Source organism: Dipodomys ordii, unplaced genomic scaffold (genome assembly GCF_000151885.1).
Source record: "Dipodomys ordii isolate 6190 unplaced genomic scaffold, Dord_2.0 Scaffold65, whole genome shotgun sequence".
Lineage (NCBI taxonomy): Eukaryota > Metazoa > Chordata > Mammalia > Rodentia > Heteromyidae > Dipodomys > Dipodomys ordii.
This window is the reverse complement of record NW_012267281.1, coordinates 6,789,702-6,810,620: the sequence shown is the minus strand read 5'-3', so window position 1 is coordinate 6,810,620 and position 20,919 is coordinate 6,789,702. Positions and strand designations below refer to the sequence as shown.

Genomic DNA, 20,919 nt, shown 5'->3' with positions numbered 1-20,919 from the left:
GTGTATGTACACAAGACCAAAAAAAAAAGTGTACTACTTGGAAGTGCCCTTCTTATTATTACAAAACTTCCATCCTCCCCAACAGACACTCATTCCCCCAGCCCCTCACAGCCTCCTCTACCTTCTATCTTTATGAAGTTTAGTTATTCTAGGGACCTCGTATAAATAGAGTCAGAAAGCATTTTTGACACTGGCTTATTACATTAGCATAAAGCTCTCAGAGTTCATAGCCATCTTAGTCTGGGCCAGAATGCCCTCCTTTGCGAGGCTGCGTAATATTCCATTGCATGGGTGGGCTATATTCTCTTATCCATTCATCGGCAGGGGGCAGCTAGGACGTTCCCACGTCTTACTCTTGTGGCTAATGCTGCCATGGACCTCCAGGTACATGTTTGTTCGGGCTCTCCTTCCAGGTCCGTGTATATATCAAGAGCTAGAATGGGGTGGATTCTTAAAGGAAGTAAGCAAGATGGCAGCCAGTGGGAAAAGCATCCTGGGTGGCTGGCCTGCTCTCTGACAGCTAGGGTTCAGGGAATTGGGTCATGGTGGTATGGTCAGCTGATTTCAACCCACCCACCTTGGGTGTCCCAGGAACACTGCAACTTCCATTTCATGAAACTTCACCAACACCAACATCTCTAGCCCGTGGCTCAGAGAGGCTGACTTGGTCTTTTTGTGGGGTGCCTTGAGGATTCAAGGCCCTCAGGAGATGGTGGTGGTTAGGAGGAGAGCTCTCCCAGCCCTTGTCCACAATGAGGAAACCCATTCTTTCATCCTAGATCCTCTAGCCTAGATAGGACAATAAATGAGAGTTTATTTAATCTTGATACCAGCTAACAAAAGATCCTTCCTAACTTAGTCACATATCACTTAACTCAAGACTTCTTTTTGCCAGTACTGGGGCTTGAACTCAGGGTCCAGGCTCTGTCCCTTACGTGTTTTTTACACAAGGCTGGTCTGCTACTTGAGCCTTAGCTCCACTGCTGGCTGTTTACTGACTAATTGGAGATAAGAGTCTGGGCAGCTTTCCTGTCTGGGCTGGCTTTGGAATCTCAATCCTCAAACCTCAGCCTCCTGAGTAGCTAGGAGGACAGACAGGAGTCACCAGACTTCTTTTATAATCAGGACATTCTCAGAGACTTCTACCCAAAAATGGTTGTCGTGTCTTGATTTTTTTCAGCGATTTCCAACCGACAAGGCGTACTTCATTGCTAAAGAAGTTTCCACCACTGAGCGCACGTATCTGAAGGATCTGGAAGTCCTCACTTTGGTATGAGTCTTCTTTCTCCTAACACATGAAATTACATAATCCATCTGAACTCATACCCAGCTTGCACAGAGAAGCCAGAGCTAATTAAATATTAGCTTCTCTGACTTCAATCGAAAGGATTCTGGTCTGGGGTTATAGAAATTAAATGCCTGTAGTACATTTCATTCGAAATATGCTCTAAAAATTTTTATAATTATGGCTTTAAGTGTGAGAGAAAGAGGCGCCTAAGGCAGAGCACATTGAAATTAAGCATTTTACTGCCTGCATGCACTGATCCAGAACATTCTATTTTGCTCTTGTCAGGTGTAACTGCTTATTTTTGCTCGAGGGAGACCTCAGAACGAGCAGGAAACTCGTTTTATCTGTGAGCGTTACGGTGAGCCGTGTCAGCAGAGCATGGAGCAGACTGCCTTGATTATATAGTCAGCAGTGTCCTCCGCTAGCACCAGTCAGGGCAGGGCAGGGCCCTGTAGGGGACTTTGGCCCCAGGACTGTGGGAAAGAGCCAGCTGGTAAGGCAGACCACCAGACTCATTGCCTCAGTCCCTCCTGGATAGAGCCCTGTGTTAGCCCTTAGAAGGTGCAAAAGGATCTATTTTAGGGCCACACGGTGACCTGAGGGGCTCAGCACAGGCAGTACGGTGCCCCTGTGATGCCCCCTTTGTGCTCAGCATTTAGAAATGGCAGTCATTATAAAGGCTGTTCACAATCACCAACGAAGGAGCAGGAGCTCTCTAGTGACATGGCCAAGACGAAGGTTTGGGTCCATGGAGTTGCCTATGTAAGAGATTCGTCTTGTCTCAAATGAACAATCCATGGGTAACAACTTTCAGAAAACCATCTGACAGAGAAGGGTGCTTTTCCCATTGGATGAGGAGTGGAGGGCAGCGAGGCCTGGCACCCTGAAATGCTGAGAATCTTGGGCAGAGATGCCAGGTCCGTCAGTTATCTTCACGGAGTTGTCTTCTGTTCACTCCCAGTGGTTCCAGAGTACCGCAAGCAAAGATGACGCCATGCCCGACACACTGAAAAGTCTCATCTTCCCAAACTTCGAGCCTTTGCACAAATTTCATACCAATTTCCTCAAGGAAATCGAACAGCGACTTGCGCTGTGGTGAGTAGCGATATGAACAGTTGCGTTGCTTCATGCAGCCGGCAGGAGCAAAGATGAAAGGCAAGAAACTGGCTTAAGAGAAGCTCGTATTTTATTCTAGGTAATTCTACATGTGCTTGGACCTCATGTTCACTTGTCTTCCCTTTAGCTTATAATTCCTCAAATGCATTTTTGTGGCAACAAGTATATAATTGTCACAAAATGAAAGTTTCTTTCAGAGAGGCAGTGGGGTAAAAGCATAGGAAGGCCCGGTGAGGTGTTGTTACTTGTCTTACAGTCATTTATGCATTACATATGTCTTCAGGTATTTTCTGAATTCTAGTTAATAGTGTTTCAGAAGGGCTTTGAACAATACAAAGCCATCTGCAGGGCACACACATCCACCTTGATTTGTCATAGGATATATGATAGGAAATTAAGATTAATTAGACTTTGCCAGAGAACCACACAGACATCCAGGTACAGAGAACAAAGAAAGGTTTATTGCGCGGGGAAAGGGGGCCGGCAAGACTCCTTCTCACAAGGGAGGAATGAGAAGAAGCACCGGCTATTGTCTGGGGTGACCTATATAGCCTATACAAGCCAGAGGCTTCATCATGTTGGACTAGGATTTATGGCTGTTGTCCAAATGGTAGATAAGGGTCCTGTAGCTGCCCAGACCTGAAGGTCACTCTAAGGGGCTCTTGTTGCCTTGTATGCTGGTAGCTGCCCCAGAGAAGTGCCATCCCAAGGTAAAAGGGGATGGAAGCTGATTATTTACTGCCATTACTACATGGGCCTGGTGTTGCTAGGAAAGGGAGCATGCTAAGCTGTGGCGAAGGGAAGGAGTGGACTAAGCTCTGGGAAGGGACTCATTTCGCTAACAATGTATTTTAATATGTAAAATGTCATGAGCAAAGACATCTGACACAGAGTTAAAATATTCGAAGTAATTACATGGCCACCGTTGGCTGATCGATTAAAAATAATGTTAAGTTGCTCTTGGGGCTGTGGGACAAGTGAGAGTGTACCCTTGCCCAGCACACGGAAAGAAAATAATAATAGCAATAACGAGGAGTGGGAGGAAAGGGAAGAGGAACAGGAGAAGGAGAAGGAGGAGAAAAAGAAGCCACTTATCCATTGAGTACCAAATAATAACCTAAGAGATGAGGAGGGAGGTGCAAAAAACATCTGGAAAAATTCGGTACACTATAGAATGCAAAATCCAATGTAACCTTACCTAAAATAGATTCCTTTTGCAGAAAATTCTCATGGGACTTTTAAAGGATAAGTTACAGGTAGACAGGCACCTGGGGTTTGATTGTCTCTAAGCAGAGTCTTTGGAAAATGGGGAGGGGGGAAAGAAGAAAAAGCAGCTTTGCCTTCGGCAGCAGTGGAGCCTGTATGGTGTGTCCTCACAGGGGAGGGTCTGCTTACACGTGCGGCCTGAGGAGGCCGCGCCCACAGCCTTCAAGCGTCTGCTGAGTAGAAGAGCAGAGCCGCTCTCCTGTTTGTCATGTTGGCGAGCTAGGGCCTGGCCAGCTCTCTGTGATTCCCCAAGTGGCATCTGGTCCTGTACATTTTTTTTTTAGTAGCTGGAGGATAATTCGTATGCACTTGTCCTTCCCTTTAGAGAATGAGCTGGCAGGCCCCAGGGGGAGATTACAGCCAGAATTGAGAAATAATAGGAACAAAGTCAGCCTTGCTGGAAAAAGGGAAGAAAAAAGTATACATACATATATATATATATATATATATATATATATATATATGCACATAGTGTATATATAGCCACTTCAACGAGACTCTGAGTATTGACAATGTCAAAATAAATATGTCCTTTCAAAATTAAAAAGTCTGAAAGCCGGGCTCAGGCCTATAATCCTAGCTACTCAGAAAGCTGAGATCTGAGGATCATGCTTTAAAGCCACCCTGGACAAGAAACTCTGTGAGACTCTAATCTCCAGTAAACCACTCAGAAAACTGGAAGTGGTACTGTGGCTGAAGTGGTAGAGTGCTCACCTTGAGCTAAAGAGCTGAGGGACAGCGCCCAGGCCCAGAGTTCAAGCCCCATGACTGACCAAAAAAAAAAAAGTATGAAAAATCTAACTTTAACTTCCCACACTTTACCAGCAACATTTTGTGGGTTGCCATCTTGCGTGATAAAAAGGTGAAAGGCATCTCCCAAACACCTCTAGGGAGAGAAAGTCTCACACTTTGTCTCTGGCCATCAGATATAGCTCAGCACGGTCTGAGACCACTCTTCTAGAAGCCCAGAGCTGCTCGTGCTGGCATCTTTGTAGCCCTGTCAGCGGGTATAACAGTTGGAGAACGGAGACAGGAGCGACGCCATGCTGTCTCATCATGCTCACACCTTAGGGTAGCTTCCACAAAGAGGCCACGCTGGGGGTTGTGCAGCAAAGGGCCACTGCCTATTTCCAGAAGGTTTTTGTCTAGGGTGTGAAACTCCCTACCTGGAAGAGAATGAGGGGCACTTTGAGGGAGAGAGAACCTCAAAATGCAGACTGTTGGCCCTATTCAGCCTCCTTAGTCAGAACTTGGGTGTTGAGACAGAAATCTGTAGTTTTAAAATACAAGTAGGCCGCGTGCTGGGGGCTCACACCTGTCATCCTAGCTACTCAGGACGCTGAGATCTGAGCATCGCAGTTCAAAGCCAGCCCAGGCAGGAAAGTCTGTGAGACTCTCCAATAAAAACCATCAGAAGGGGCTGGGAAGGTGGCTCAGTGGTAGAGCGCTTACCTTGCATGCATGAGGCCCTGGGTTTGATTCCTCAGCACCACATAATATAAAAAGAAAAAAAAACGGAAGTGGCGCTATGGCTCAAGTGGTAGAGCGCTAACCTTGAGCTGAAGAGCTGAGGGACAGCGCCCAGGCCCAGAGCTCAGGCCCCACGACCGGACCCCCCCCAAAAAAAAAAACATCAGAAAACCAGAAGTAGCGCTGTGGCTCAAGTGGTAGAGCGCTAGCCTTGAGCTGAAGAGCTGAGGGATAGCACCCAGGCCCAGGGTTCAAGCCCCATAATCAAAAATAAATAAGTACAAGTACCCCTTGCAAATCTCAGATTCTAGAATTCTTTAGTTGGCATATCTCATACTGGCTAGCAAAATCTTCTTTATTCCCCAAGCTTGAAGGAATAGATAGGATAATGAATGAATGCTATGGTTTGAATTGGGATAGTAGTACTCCAAAATTCCTTGTTAAAGGATCAAGGGATCTCAGCCTCCTGAGTAACAAGGATTATAGGCATGAGCCTCTGGTGCCGAGCTGTTCTCTTGTTTGTATTGTTACAGCATGGGAAACAAAGGCTGGCTCTCAGGAGTTGGAATGGTTCAGACCTTAATCAGGTTGCTCAATAGCAGAACATTTACCTAGCCTGTCATTCACGAGGTCCTGAGTTTAATCCCCAGCACCACACACACACACACACACACACACACACACACACACACGCACGCACGCACGCACGCACACATGCACGCACACACGCACGCACGTGCAGAGAGGCAGAGAATCGGAGTTCAGCTACCTCCTCCAATGTTTATTTTGCTGTCAGTGGATGTGTCTCATCTCCTGATCTGTGGACTCAAGTCTACGTCACAGCGCGGCTCTCTCACTGAACGAGATAGTGTTCCTGAAGGGCTTGTACCGTGCCCCGCATTAAAAAGGGGGAAACAGACTACTTTAAAAAATAAACTTTTGAGATAACTTTTGATTTTGACAAAAGTTTCCAGGATGGTAGATAGACTTTTATATACTCGTTACCACCTTTTTCTCTAGAATTTTATCTCTCCAGTTTTGGGTCAAAATGAGAAAAGCAACATTGGACTCTGCTGTTAACCAAACTCCAGATTTTTATCCAATGATACTATTTTCAATTATTCTTGCTAACAGAAGTAAATCTAAAATTTGCCCTGTACCAAAAGTTTCCCAAATATGGTACACAGATGAAGCGGGCACCTGATTTCTCCCTGCAGTCCTACTGGAATGTGCTGGAATGTGCTCGGATGTGCTCGAATGTGGTTTTAACAATTATGGGAAATCCTAGGACACAAGTATCAAGAAGGTTTCTGGAACGATTAGGCCTCACCCTGGTTTGGTAAACACACCTGCCCCTTTCCAAATGTCAGTTGCCTCGTGTAAATACACCTGAGCAGATGTGCAAGGCCTGTTTTATGCTAGCAAAGGCCAACATAGCTATCCCTTCAAAAACAAGGAAACTGGTTTGGTGGGTTCTAAAAGGTAGAAGAATGGTTTTTTGTGGGTTTTTTTGTTTGTTTTTTGTTTGTTTGGTGAAAGCAAAGGACTGTTTACTCAGCTGTTCAAACGCATTAGGAGGATCTAGCCACTCACCATCAACCTTGGGTGTCCTCGAGGGTCTGGGCAGCCTGCTTTGATCCAGGGCCTGGTGGATCGTGTAGTGTGCAGACAAGCAGGAGGGAACGTTTGACAGTGAACAGTCATATGGGAGAATGTGTGCTGTATATAGTGCACACAGTGTTTGAAGAGAACCAGCTACATGAGCGCCTCTCTTGGGAAACCAGGTCGAACCCAGCCACAGGACCAGACAGATGGGATGTTTAGATGACACGGGATGATGCAGAGACCATTTGGAGTTTTGAATGCGGCTAACAAGAACGATGGCCATGAAATAGAGAGAGAATGAAAGTGGCAAGGAAGAAGCCAGCTCATGAGGCTGGACATGCTTGCTTGGGGCATAATAGTTTGACAGAGTCCATTTAAAATGTCCTTAAGATATATCAGATGCTGATGGCTCATACCTGTAATCCTAGCTACTCAGGCTGAGATCTGAGGATTGCAGTTCCAAGCCAATTGGGACAGAAAAGTCTGAGATTCTTATCCCCGATTAAACACCAAAAAAGCCAGAAGTAAAGCTTTGGCTCAAGTGGTAGAATGCCAGCCTTGAGTGAGAAAGCTAAGAGATAACATCCAGGCACTGAGTTCAAGCCCCAGTACTGGCACAGAAAGGGAAAAAAAAGTCCTCAAAACAGGTGAACATGCGGGGCGCTGGTGACATGCCTATAATCCTAGCTAAGAGGCTGAGATCTAGAGGATCACAGTTCAAGGCCAGCCCGGGCAGGAAAATCCATGAGACTCTTATCTCCAATAAACCACTCTGAAAACTGGAAGTGGCACTGTGGTTCAAGTGGTAGAGCGCTAGCTTTGAGCTGAAGAGCTGAGGGACAGCGCCCAGGCCCAGAGTCCAAGCCCTACAACCAACAAAATTAAAAACAGGTTGAACATGTCGATCTTAGGCTAGAGAAAGACCAGACCCAGAAGTATGAGTTTGGAAGCCCTCAAGGAGAACCAAGTCTCTGAGGAAGATAGCATGGAGAAGAAGAGAGCCAAGACTGACTCTTCTCGACACCTGCCAGTCTCCTTCCATAAGGGTAGATTATAGCAGAACAAGAATCACCCAGGGAGACCCCAGACACCACCAGAGGATGGAAAAGAAGTACAAGGGCAGAGGGTCCCCTGCTGGGCGGGGATGGTCTGAGGCCGGTGGCTGGGTAAACGCACACAGGTCAGAAGGGTAGGCAATGCCAGCACGACATCTTTGGCCCCAGAAGCTCCACCAGGGCAGAGACAAGCCATGCCATTCTGTGTCTAAATGTCTGAATGTGTCACAAAAGTGTTTTCCCTCCTTAGAGATCTTGCTAGAAGCAATAGGGAGTAACCATAGACTACTACTCTTAAACACTTCAAGTCCTTGTGTTGCACATCATTAAGACAAAATCGTAGCGGTTTCTCAAAATTTAAACAATTTCCATAGGATTCAATAATTCTGCTCCTAGGTATATGCCCAAATGAATTTTGAGATAAGACCCAAACTAGTGCTTGTATGGCTGGACCCATAGCCTCATTCATGTAGCTAAAAGGTAGAGACACCCAGAGCCCGCTTCTGTGCACACAGAGGAATGCACTATAATGTGTGTACACAAGGGAATATTACTTGGGTCTGCAAAGGAAGGAGGCTCTGAGCCATGCATTAAGCCAGACAGGCATAAAGGGACAAACACTGTGCAATCTGAAACTGTCAGATGGGTGGAGGTGTCTGGGGGGGGGGATGGGGAGGGAGGGTGGAGTGTCATGGGGACAGTGTCAGTCTGGGAAGATGCGAATGTTCTAGAGTGGAGATGGAAACTTTTGCACATCATGACTGCACTTGATATCACTGCACACTTGTATATGGTCAGTTTTATGATAGATGTATTTTATCACAACTTTGTGTTGTGTCTCGTACATTGTGGTGCCCACACCTGTGTGCTTGCTCTGCACACGGCCTGCCCAGCACTCTCCTAGATTTCTTCTTTGACTTCCCTTCACATACTCTCTTAAAAGAGGCCAGCTTCTCAGCCAGGTGCTGGTGGCTCACACCAGAGGCTGAGATCTGAGGATCAAGGTTTGAAGCCAGCCTGGGCAGGAAAATACATGAAACTCTTAGCTCCAATTAACCTAGCGGAAAACCAGAAGTGGCACTGTGGCTCATAGTGGTAGAGCGCTAGCCTTGAGCAGAAAATCTCAGGGACAGCACCTAAGCCCTGAGTTCTGGCCCCAGCATCGGCACACACACACACACACACACACACACACACACACACACACAAGAAGCCAGCTCCAGGCCTACCCCTGTGCACACACCCGTGCACCCATACCCCCACCCCTCCACTCAATTGAGAATTGCCCCCACACCAGTCAGCACTGAGGCCCTGGACAGGAACTAAAGTTCCTAATATTGACTTCTTCGTTTGCAAAGAAGGAAGGAAGGATTCGTGGTCCTCTTCCCATGTACACCAGAGAGGAGTTGGCGAGACAGCCAGGCTCTTAAGAACGTGAAAACCTTCAACACACAGGAGCAGAAACCTTCCTAACACAGAAGTCACATCTGGAGCTGCCCTGTGGACTAGAACCTTCTTTACACGGAGTCTACCCACCCTGGGGAAGCCATGTGCTCCTCATTTCTTTTTGTTCAAAAAAAAAAAAAAACCCACCACAGATTTGGGATGAATCATAGTCAGCGGAATTGGCAAGGATCTTCCTTGGTTTATTCAACAGGTATTTAGGATGGTGCCCTACGAAATGTCAGTGCTTTGTGAACCACACGCGCTTGGCCCTGCTCTTGTAGGACTTTCATTCTGATCACACCACTCCCCTGCCATGCTAACAGGCAGCCAGAAAGGCCTATGAAGACTTAAAAGGAGGGGTTGGTAATAGCTGGGCCTGGTGGTTGTAATCCCAAATACCTAAGAGGAAGTGATCTGGAAGATCAGGGTTCCAGGCTAGCCCATGAGACCCCATCTCAATGGAAAGAAGCTGGACATGTGGTGAGACTCACCCGTCATCCCAGCAACAGTAGAAAGTGTAAATAGGAGAATCACAGTCCAGGTCCAGGGAAAAGGCAAGAGAATCAATGCAAAAGGAGCCTGGGGCATGGCTTGGAAGTAAATGACTGCCTAGTGAGCACAGAGCCCAGTGCCACTAAAACCAAGTAGGGGAGGGGGTTCAGGGGACACAGGAGGCTCCTGGCCTGCCTTCTACTCACAGCTCCCCAGGGGGTGTGTGAGACCCTCCCCCTTGGAAGAAATTGGCATCAGTATCCCAGAGAAGCTACAAAATGATATAAGATGGGAAATAAAATGGGCAGTGTTTGGGTAGAGTAGCGCTGTGTGTTTCTGCAGCATTGTTAAGAACTACACTTAGCTTCTCTCCTTTGACCATCAGAATCTCCCTCATCTTCTTAAGGAAAATGAGGCTCAGAAATGGGGTGCCTGGTCAGAGACTCACCCAAGAACTCACTAAGCAGCTTACACCGCGGTGAATGAATGACGCGTTTGAGCAAGGCCAGCTGATTTGAACATGTGTATGTGTGCAGAGTGTGTGCAAGTGTATGTGATGTGTAGTGCGTGCATGTGTGCACAGAATGTGAGTGTATGCAGTGTGAGTGTGTATTGCAATCCTCTGCCAAGATCCTGCACAGTTGCTCCTGGACAGAATGCATCGTGTTGCACGGGTCAGAGTCTAGCATCTGGGCTGTTTCTTCATAGACTGTGCATGGTTTTCCTGTCTTGCTCCGTGGTCATGACACAATGACTGATGCGTGGCCCCGCCCTCCACACAAGGACCTTTCCCTGTGGGGCTGACATCCGGAGGATGTCAGGAAAGAGCTCTACTTGCTTTTCCCTGCTCTTGATGACAAAATGACCTTTTAGCTGCATGACATAGAACGAATGCCTTGGACGTTGGTTGGTGGCCGCAGCACATAGAGGCTGTGGGGTGTGAAAGCATTCATATGTGGAGCAGCAGGAATTTGGGGTTTGTCCCAATGCCACAGTCTCTGCCTGGGGCTGGCAGTGGGGGGATGGGGAGGGGAGAGAGTGGTTATACTCTACAGACCTCCTTCCCAGCATATGACGTCACCCAGAGTGACCCCCCCCTCTGCTGTAGAAGGGAAGATGGTAAAGGAGCGCATGTAGCTCTGGGAGGAAGCCACACGGGAAGGAAGGGCCCTGTTGTAGCATCAGATTTTCTTATACTAAATAGTTGGCAACAGAACAGAGGAAGCGAATGAATGAAATGTGGCTCCCACTGGTGTCCTGCCCCTCCCCCCCTTGCAGCCTTACAGCTTTTCATCTGTCTTGGGCAGAGGACAGACCATGGGAAGTGCTTGTCACGCGTGGACACCACCCCACGCCCACCTTGCTTCCCTCTCCCCCACTCAGTCCAAACCACTCTCATTAAAAGCAGTCAGTTACGGCCTTTATGCTAAAGCCCTTTCTTACCTGTACTGCCAGATGGCGCGCCCCAGCTAATGTGTGTCCATCCCAGATAACAGTGGTGTTCCCACCCCTCGGGTGTCCGTTGGGCCCAGTCCCCTGGTGGGGAGGGGTGGCACTGAGTCACCATCAAGTTGCTGGGGCGCCCTTTAGAGGGGAAAGCTGTGTGGTACAGTCATGGCGTTCCAGAAAGGGAGGGGGGGAGGGAGAGGAAGGGGAGGGCAGAGGAGGGGGCAGGAGCTAGTGAAGATGATTGACAAGCTGGTCTGGAGAGAAGAGGGGCACTGGGAGTGGAAGGTCGCTCTTCTTTTTCTTGTTTTAAAGGGGCTCTCATGGCCTTGGAGGCCCGGCCGCCCTCAGTCCATGACATGACTTAACTCAGTGCCATGTTGGAATTGGTAGGATAAATGGTGCTGAGGACTTGGGGGTGAACACATGAGGCAAGTTTGGGGGTGCTCTGTTGCTATCCGCCAAGCTGTCTCCCTCCTGCCCACGCCGTTCCCACGCCAGGTCCCCTCCTGCAGCTAGCTTGAAGCTCAGAGTGTTAGGTTTTATTGCTTTTGTTGAAGTCATTCCTTTTCACGTGAGTTAGCCTCCGGCTCACCTGAACAGTTGGTTTGAAGGTAGTAGTGAGGCTACTTATGGCTTTATTCTGGAAAGTTCTTTTCTCATCACCAGCTGAATTAGCACATCAACATTTGCATATGGGCACTGACTTACATACCAGCCCATTGAACCCAGAAAGAACAAGTTCCTTGCTTTCTGGTAACAGATACTGGACAAGTTGGTTTCTTTGTGCCTCAGTTTCCCTTGCTATGAAATGAGGTTGCTCTGAGCTACACATGAATTAAAATGCTTTATAAGGTGCTTAGCATACTGGAACATGAAAAAGTCAGTACTTTTTTTTTTTTTGGAGTGGTGGGATGGTACTTTCTTTTCCTTTTTTTTTTTTTTTTTTTGTCGCTTGTGTTGGGCACTGTCCCTGTACTCTTCAGCTCAAGGCAAGAGCTCTACCGCTTGAGCCACAGCACCACTTCCGATTTTCTAGTGGTTTATTGGAGATAAGAGTCTCACGGACTTTCCTGTCTAGGCTGACTTTAACCATGATCCTCAGATCTCAGCCTCCTGAGTAGCTAGGATTACAGGCATGAGCCACCGGCGCCCAACAGTACTATTTTTTTTTAATTTTATTTTATTTGTGAACATGCTGTACAGAGGAGTTACAATTACATGGGCAGGATAATGCGTACATTTCTTACCAAGCATTGCAGCCTCCTCCTTTGTTTACCCTTCACATCCCTTCCCAGCCTCCCCCCTCCCCCCAATCCCAATCCTTCTCCTTGCCCCTCCTTCCCCCCGCCCCGCACCGATGTTGTAAAGCTCATTTTGGACATGACAACTTGTACTGGTACTATTTTTTTTTATTAGAATGAATTAGTTGTAGTGGGGCTCGCAGACATTTCTGTACATGCACACCCCATATCCCCAGCAAACACAGCCCCTCCTTCGTGCTCCCTCACCCCTTCTTAAAACAATGGTAGCAGATTTCATTGTTCTGCTCTCATGCGTGCAACTAAACCTCTTTGACACTACTTGCCCTCACCCACCCCCTTCATCTGCCCCCACTTCCCTCACACAGCCTGTCTCATTGTCCTTTCATTCGTGATTAACTATCAGATTGCGTATTTTATACTTCAATCACAATAACCCTCTCCATTGCTCTTTGGCAGTACTGGAATTTTAACTTAAGGCCTCAAAATTGTTAGGCAGACTCTACCTCAGCCCCTTTTTTGCACTATTTTGTTGGTTTTAGGCCAGTCCCGGAGCTTGAACTCATAGCTTGGGTGCTATCCCTGAGCTTTTGTGCTCAAGGCTAGCACTCTGCCTCTTGAGTTACAATTCTACTTCTAGCTTTGTTTGGTGGTTTAGTGTAGATAAGAGTCTCATAGATGTTCCTGTCTAGGCTGGCTTCAACCATGATCCTCAGATTTCAGTCTCCTAAATAGCTAGGATGACAGGTGTGAGCCACCATAGCCTGGCTGCAGTGGTTATTTTTGAGAGAGTCTTGCTTACTTCTCCAGACATGCACCTGCACTGCAATATGCCTGTTTTAGGCTGCTTGTATAGCTGGGATAACAGGCCTATGCCACCACACCCAGCTTCTTCTGTAGAGATGGCATCTCACAAACTTTTCTGTCAAGGCTGGCTTTGAACCCTGATGCTCCACACCTCAGCCTTCTATGTAGCTGGGACCATAGGCGTGTGCCACTGCACTCCGCTAGTGGTTGGGTAGGGTTCTTGCGTGTATGCCTGGGCTGGCCTGGAACCATGATTGCTCCCTAGCTCAGCTTCTTGAGTTGTCAGAATTACAGGCGTGAGCCATAGCGCCCAGCCTGAAGCATTCAGTAAATATTCACTACTACTGTTCTTTTTCTCTTTGCTGTTCAAACCTTGGCTCATCACCATCCGCTAAAGCAATTTCCTGTAGGAAACAGGAATCTACACCCTACAGCACAACCAACTTTGCCATCTACCACCCCACCGCAGGTCTGGCAGTGCCTGATGCACCCTATCCCCCTGAATCTGGCCAGCCACGCTGCCCTGTGTCATCTCCCTTCTGGGAATGGATCTCCCATTCACCCTCACTTCTGTTTTCTCCTTCTCAAGGGCTTTCCAGACAGTTCTGCAGGCTAAAGTCTCTTGGGAGCTAAGTCTGCTCCCTACAGGTGGCCCCTGGGGCCCATCTATGGGACAGAGTCTGAGCCAGTGACCTCAAGTGACCTTCGTGCTGATCTCATGATACCCAAATCATCCAAGTGTGGATGGAACACAGAATGTCAGACTCAACGAAAGGGATTAGAAATTGTTTCTGCACTGTGCGGCAGGTTGTGGGGGAGGAGCGGAAGGGGGTCATTTCCAGGACTCCTTCTGATGGGTTATTGGTGAGGACATCATGGCTGGTGTTTGGCCCTTTGTCCTTGCTAATGCTTTGTGTTTCTCCCTTGGCAGGGAAGGCCGCTCTAACGCCCACATCAGAGGAGATCACCAAAGAATCGGGGACATCATGCTGAAGAATATCCAGGGTATGAAGGTGAGCTGCTCCTAGGGTAGATAAGGGCTCAGGTAGATAAGGGCTTGGGAGCCCTTTCTTGTCTGCATACATCCCCTGGCTTCCTGCACCTGACAGGACACAGTGGAGGTGAACGCTGCTGTGGGCTCTTCTTCCAGCCTGTCCACAGAACGTTAGGGTAGGCAAACCCTAGTTGTTTGGCTCATACATAAAACACATGGGTTTAATCTTTTCTGGAACTGGGCTTTGAACTCAAGACCTCCTGCTTCTTAGAAAGGCATTCTACCACTGAGCCATGCCTCCAGCCCCTTCTTGTACAGGTTATTTTTGAGATAAGTTCTCATTTCCTGCCCCAGACCTTGCCTGGACCAAGATGTGCTGACTTTAGGCTTCATCATAGATAGGATGACAGGCCTACCACTGCACCCAGCTATGGACTGAAAGGGGGTCTCCTGGACTTTCCTGCCCTGGCTAGCCTTGAAACCTCCCACCCCTAGCCTCCCAAGTAACTAGGTAACAAACACAAGCCAATGGTACCTGTTATTTTTTTTTTATAAGTAGATTTTGTAAGTGATTTTTTTTTTTTGTCAGTAGTGGGGCTTGAACTCTGGGCTTGGGTGCTGTCCCTGTGCTCTTCAGCTCAAGGCGAGCACTCTACCACTTAAGCCACACCTCCATTTCTGGTTTTCTAGTGGTTTATTGGAGATAAGAAGTTCACAGACTTTCCTGCCCAGGCTGGATTTGAATCATGATCCTCAGATTTCAGCCTGCTGAGTAGCTAGGATTACAGGCGTGAGCCATCGGCAATTTTTTTGTTTGTAAATGATGCAGACAAAACATGTTTGAACCAGGTGCACACCTGCCTGTAATCCTGGCTATCTGGAAGGCTGTGATTCAGGAGATCACTGTTGGAAACCAGCCTGGACAGAAAAATCGGACTCCATCTCCAAATAATCATCAAAAAAAGCCAGGCTGGAGGCATGACTCAAGTGGTAGATCACCAACAAAGCAAGTGTGAGATGCTGAGTTCAAACTGACAAAAAAAAACAAAACAGAAAAGATTTTGGTTGAGTGCACATTTCATTTTCAGTCCATCATTTTGGTTTCTTTCATATAATATATAGCATAATAAATAGGTGAGTATTATATATAAGCAGTTTTAAGTTTATAGAAAACTTGAGCATTAAATACAGTTTCCACCCCCTCCTTCCCTCAACACAGGGTCCCATTCTTACTAACATTTTGCTGTTGAAACTGATAAACCCATACTGATACATTCTCATGAGGCAAGGTCAATACTTGGCCTCCAGCCTCACTCATTCTGAGTGTTGACAAAGGTATAACGACAAGAGAGTGTGCAGAAGGCTTTCCCTACCTTAAACATCCCCTGTGCTTCGTCTGTACACTCTCCACCCCTCCCTCCCCTGCCAATCTTCCACCAGGCCTGGAGTCTCACCTTTTCCAGAATGTATTATGGTTGGATCACACAGGATGTGGCCTTTCCCCTCTGGCCCTCTCTTCTTTGACATCATTGGATCCTGGTGTGTTTTTCCATTGAAATAATGGAAGAGATGCCATCAAAACACCTCCTTCTCCTAAGACACCTCTTCAGAGGCTGCACACTTCTTCTCAGCCTGTTTCTGGTTTTGTTTTTTCACCTTGTTTCGCTTATCTGGGATCACAGCCTCCTAGTAGAGGGTCAAGGAGGCTCAGATGGGGGAACTGTCAGACAAGGTTCCCCCATCCTGTGGGGACAGTCTCAGTGTCCTGCTGTTGCCCAGCTTTCCTTCAATGCCTTCTCAGACCCGTTTAGCAATATACCCCGGGCTTTCCCACCTACCCTTTATCAACCAGCACAGAGCCCTCCTGAAAACACACCAGCTCCTGCTTACTGCACAGCGAGCACTTTTCCCCAGCCGGGCAGGAGAGCGGGCATTTGGGACACCAAGGTGTCTAAGGCCCTGCAAGCATTTCGGCACCATGCCACCGCCATGAGTGTTTATAGCACTAAGCAGTGCACAAGCAAAATCAAAATAGAAGAGAGGAGGAGCCGGTGTGAGAAATGACTTAGGTCATGCTAGTTGTTGGCTTTTTCATAAAGCATGGGGGGCAGCAGAAGTTCTGGAGATTAGCACTCTTTTCCAGGACTCTAGGGCTGATATCCAGCTGCTGTGTCTTTCCTGCCCCACCCACCACATCTGGTTGCACACTTACCTGCATTTACACATGTCCTGCAGGAACCAGGAACTGGGAGAGTGTGTTCAGTTGGCACTGACGTGTTGTCTTCTGGGAGCTGGGGCTGCAGGAGGACTCAGGGAGCTTGGCCCTGGGCATTGGCCCCCCCCTCTGTAAATCAAGGAGCCCCAAAATGTAGTCTCTAAATGTGATACCCACCTGCCAACCACCTAGATCCCAGAAACAGCCTAGACACCTGAAAAGCCATGCCAAGGAAAGTGCTGCCCTGTCCTCCCGCCTTCGCTAGCATCTCTGCTCATTAGCACACGCAGGCAAGATTGACTAGGCATCTACCGCATATGCCTGGCAGTATGGATACATCCATGTTTGCAAATCCAGACTCCATGTATATAACCCCCACACATACATGTGCGCATGTGTGCACATACTGAAGGCACACGTGACCGGAGTAGACTGTACCAATGCTCATATCCCAGGGTTGGTGCTCGTTAGCTGTGGAGGATGGCACCGTTGAGGGGGTGCAGAGGAGAGGTTCCTGGTGTCTCCTTATACATTTCTTTGCAGCCTGCTGTGGATCTATGTTTCAAAATAAAATCTAGGCCGGGCACTGGTGGCTCACTCCTGTAGTCCTAGCTGCTCAAGAGGTTGAGATCTGAGGATTGGGTTCAAAGCCAGCTCAGGCAGGAAAGTCTGTGAAGACTCTCTATCCCCAATGAATCTCCAAAAAACAGGAAATAGGGCTGTGCCTCAAGTGGTAAAGTGCTAGCCTTGAACAACAACAACAACAAAGCTCAGGGATAGTGGCCATATGCTGAATTCAAGCCTAGGACCTGCATAAAAATTAATTGTGAACAAAATGTGAAAACTCGCAGCGTGGGCACACGCTGGCAGCGGCAGGAGGGCAAGGGGAAGGCCCTGGAATATAGACCCTAGGGGGAAGCTAAGCAGGGGGCATGTACAGGAACCTGACAGGGACGTGTGCAGGTTGCTCAGGGAGTGTGTTGGGTGGGCACTGAGGCTGGCAGGACCGAGGGAACAGGTCTTCAGGTTTGACAGCCGTTCAGCATGTTCGCAGCAGCGGCCTACTGAACGCAGGGAGTGCGCTGAACGCCGGGCCGCACGGGTCCGTGAGCTCGGGAATGAAACAGCACAGTGATGTTTCTAGATCTTGTGTGTAGGACTTGGCAAAGGGTTCAGAGAAAGAATCCAGAATGTTCCCTGGGAATAGTGTGGTAGGTCATTGCGGGAGGAGGCCTGGCCGTGCTCTGGCTGTGGACGGGGCGTGGCCGTGCCCACAGCTGGATGAGAGCTCCAGAGGTGTCAGCATTCCCTGGAGGGCGGTGCAGAGTAGGACTTGGAGCTGGCGGCCACTGCCCTGTCCTGGGGAGCCCTCCACCCCTGCACCCCCCCCATCCAGCCCAAAGCATCTAGCCCCCAACCCCCCCCCATCTTCCCTCTTCCTGGGTGACAGAATTGTTACCCCCTTTCTGTCTCCCGCCATCCCTGTAGAGTAGGGTCAGTGCCTACACCCCAGTTACCAGTAGGTGGCCTTGAACTAATAATCCTCCTGCCTCAGCCTCCCAAGGGTTGGGACTACATGTGTGTGCCAACAGCCCCAAATGTATTTTTAAAATAAACAAAACTCTTTTTGAGGCTTTTTTTTTGGAACAGTGCTGGTCTATTTGTCATCTTATAATGACATAGGATGTCTTCAGGAGTTCCTTTTCACATATTAGCCCTGGATTTTTGTCAGTCTCATTTTGCAAAGGTCATTTATGCCTCTAGTATACATTCCACAGCTCTCCTGTCTCCTAATGGATGTGTAGTTGAGACTGCTCAGTATCTCACTGGACTTCTTATTCCCAATTTCATTTAAATAATGTATGGAGGGGGCTGAGAAGGTAGCTCATTAGTAGACTGCTTGCCTTGCATGCCTGAGGTCCTGGGTTCGATTCCTCAGCACCACATAAGCAGAAAAAGCAGGAATCGGTGCTGTGGCTCAAGTGGTAGAGCGCTAGCCTTAAAGAGCTGAGGGACAGCGCCCAGGCCTAGAGTTTCAGGCCCCACAACCAATAATGATAATAATAATAATAATGTATGGAGAAGCAGGAACTTTAAGGAAATTATAGTGTGATGCAGTGAGAGCGAAGGTGACCCTCATCCACATCCTGTCATCTGAGTGGAGCCCCTGATCCACCTCCTCTCACGCCCCCGACCCCCAGCACCTGTCGGCTCACCTGTGGAAGCACAGCGAGGCGTTGGAGGTGCTGGAGACGTCAATCAAGAGCTCGCGGCGGCTGGAGCACTTCTGCCGAGACTTTGAGATGCAGAAGGTGTGCTACCTGCCGCTCAACACCTTCCTCCTGCGCCCGCTGCACCGGCTCATGCACTACAAGCAGGTGCTGGAGCGGCTGTGCAAGCACCACCCGCCCAGCCATGCCGACTTCAGGGACTGCCGGGGTGAGTTGGGGGAGGGGGGTGGCATGCACAGCCCGGGGCGGGGGGGGGGAGGGGGGAAGGGAAGTGGTGCACACTTCCTGGGACATCTGCTCCTCTGACCCTCTTTCTTTCTTTCTTTCTTTCTTTCTTTCTTTCTTTCTTTCTTTCTTTCTTTCTTTCTTTCTTTCTTTCTCCGTGGTGGGGCTTGAACTCTGGGCCCAGTCACTGTCCCTGAGCTGACACTCTACCACTTGAGCCACAGTGCTACTTCGATTTTCTGGTGGTTTATTGGAGATAAGAGTCTCACAGCCCAGGCTGGCTTTAACCATGATCCTCAGATCTCAGCCTCCTGAGTAGCTAGGATGACAGCCACTGGCGCCTGGCTAATGATCCACGTTTTCATAATCCACTATTATGTGGCATCCTGGGCATTACCATTCCTTATTCCATGTTGCATGCTTCCTCTCCTTGGAGAGAACCCCAAAGAAGCTCTAGTAAGCCAGGCAGGGCTTCCTCAAACTTAAGCCTCCTTGGTCTTCATGGATGAAATTGGTACCCTTCCTTGGGCTGGGCCCTGATTGTCTCCCTCATTACCTCCTGGGCATTTATAATGTGCTGGCCGCCATAGTCAGCAGCCCACCTAAATTAACTCAGAATCTTCACTCCTGGCCAGAGGCAGGGAAGTCTAGTTGACATGCGGGACTTCTGAGACCAGAGAGGCCAAACAGCCTGCACAGAGCTGCACATCTGCGGCGTAATCCATGTTTTTGACCACCCTGGCCTGCTGTCTCCAAACCAGATGGCACTGTTGGAACTAAAGATGGAGCCAGCTGGGGGTGGGCCCCAGAGTGGAGATGCAGCACGCTGTGATAAGAAGCCAGAGAGAGGGCAAGAAGGGCAAACTCAGCCCTTCCACGCGCGGCATGAGGGAGGTTTGGGGGAAAGCAAAGAGAAGCCTAAGTGCATCAGCTGGAGCACTTGGTGTTTACAGCTAGCAGTTTTTAGGGTCGCGTTTAGCAGTGCCTGGTGGGCTGGGGGCGGGCGGGAAAGCGCCCAGGCTTCGCTCACCTGCGCCGCCTGCCTCCCGCAGCCGCGCTGGCAGAGATCACGGAGATGGTAGCCCAGCTGCACAGTACCATGATCAAGATGGAGAATTTCCAGAAACTGCACGAGCTCAAGAAAGACTTGATTGGCATCGACAATCTTGTGATTCCAGGAAGGGTAAGCGGAAGGCGTTGGAGGAAAAGCCAGAGTGGAGACGTTTCAGGGACTGAAGTCGCCACCTTCCAACTCTGACCACATCCGAGCTAAAACCTCCCCCCTGGTGCCGCCTGGGACCTGGAGGCCGCCAGGCACACGCGTGACACAGGCCACGGCCCGCAGCGAGGAGCTGCAAAGCCCTGCTGTTCTCCAGGGCAGTGGGTTGATTCGTTGGCTTTTCTTCTACCACATTTCAGGAATGACTCGAGAGCTTATTTATTGATTACTTTATTAATTATTTATTATGTGCTTGTGGAACAATGGTTTGAATTTAGGCTTTATTACCTGAGTCACGCCTGCAACCCTGTTTTTTTTATTTTTTTAAATTTAGGTAAATAGAAGATTAAACAGGGGTGAGAGGAGCCAGCATGCTGTACACACCTGTAATCCCAGCTCTTGGGAGGCTGAGGCAGGATTGATAGTCTGAGGCCAACGTGGACTAGCCACATAGTGAGATTAGAAAGACAGGAAGGAAAGGAGGGAGGGAAAGTGGGAAGGCGGGGAAGAAAGAAAGGAGGGAAGGAAGGAAAGAAGAAAGGACAAAAGAAAAAGAAAGGAGGAAAGGGAAGGAAAGGAAGAGAAAGAAAGAAAAAGGAAGGCAGGCTGGGCACCAGTGGCTCACACCTGTAATCCTAGCCACTCAAGAGGCTGAGATCTGAGGATTGTAGTTCAAAGCCAGCAAGACTCTTATCTCCAGTTAATCACAGAATAAGCCAGAAGTGGCGCTGTGGCTCAAGTGGTACAGCGCTAGGCTTGAATGAAAGGAGCTCAGGGGCAGC

The 20,919-nt window shown here is 48.7% G+C and overlaps 1 protein-coding gene across 1 annotated transcript in view; it reads left to right on the top strand.

Annotated features, from left to right (window-relative positions):
• Farp1 (FERM, RhoGEF (ARHGEF) and pleckstrin domain protein 1 (chondrocyte-derived)) overlaps positions 1 to 20,919 on the top strand; it is a 175,749-nt gene that overhangs the window by 145,124 nt on the left and 9,706 nt on the right. The window contains exons 14-18 of the mRNA XM_013023004.1: positions 1,181 to 1,270; positions 2,250 to 2,383; positions 14,185 to 14,266; positions 18,664 to 18,901; positions 19,971 to 20,101. Coding sequence (XP_012878458.1) covers positions 1,181 to 1,270; positions 2,250 to 2,383; positions 14,185 to 14,266; positions 18,664 to 18,901; positions 19,971 to 20,101 — 675 coding nt within the window. The remainder of the gene's footprint in view (positions 1 to 1,180; positions 1,271 to 2,249; positions 2,384 to 14,184; positions 14,267 to 18,663; positions 18,902 to 19,970; positions 20,102 to 20,919) is intronic.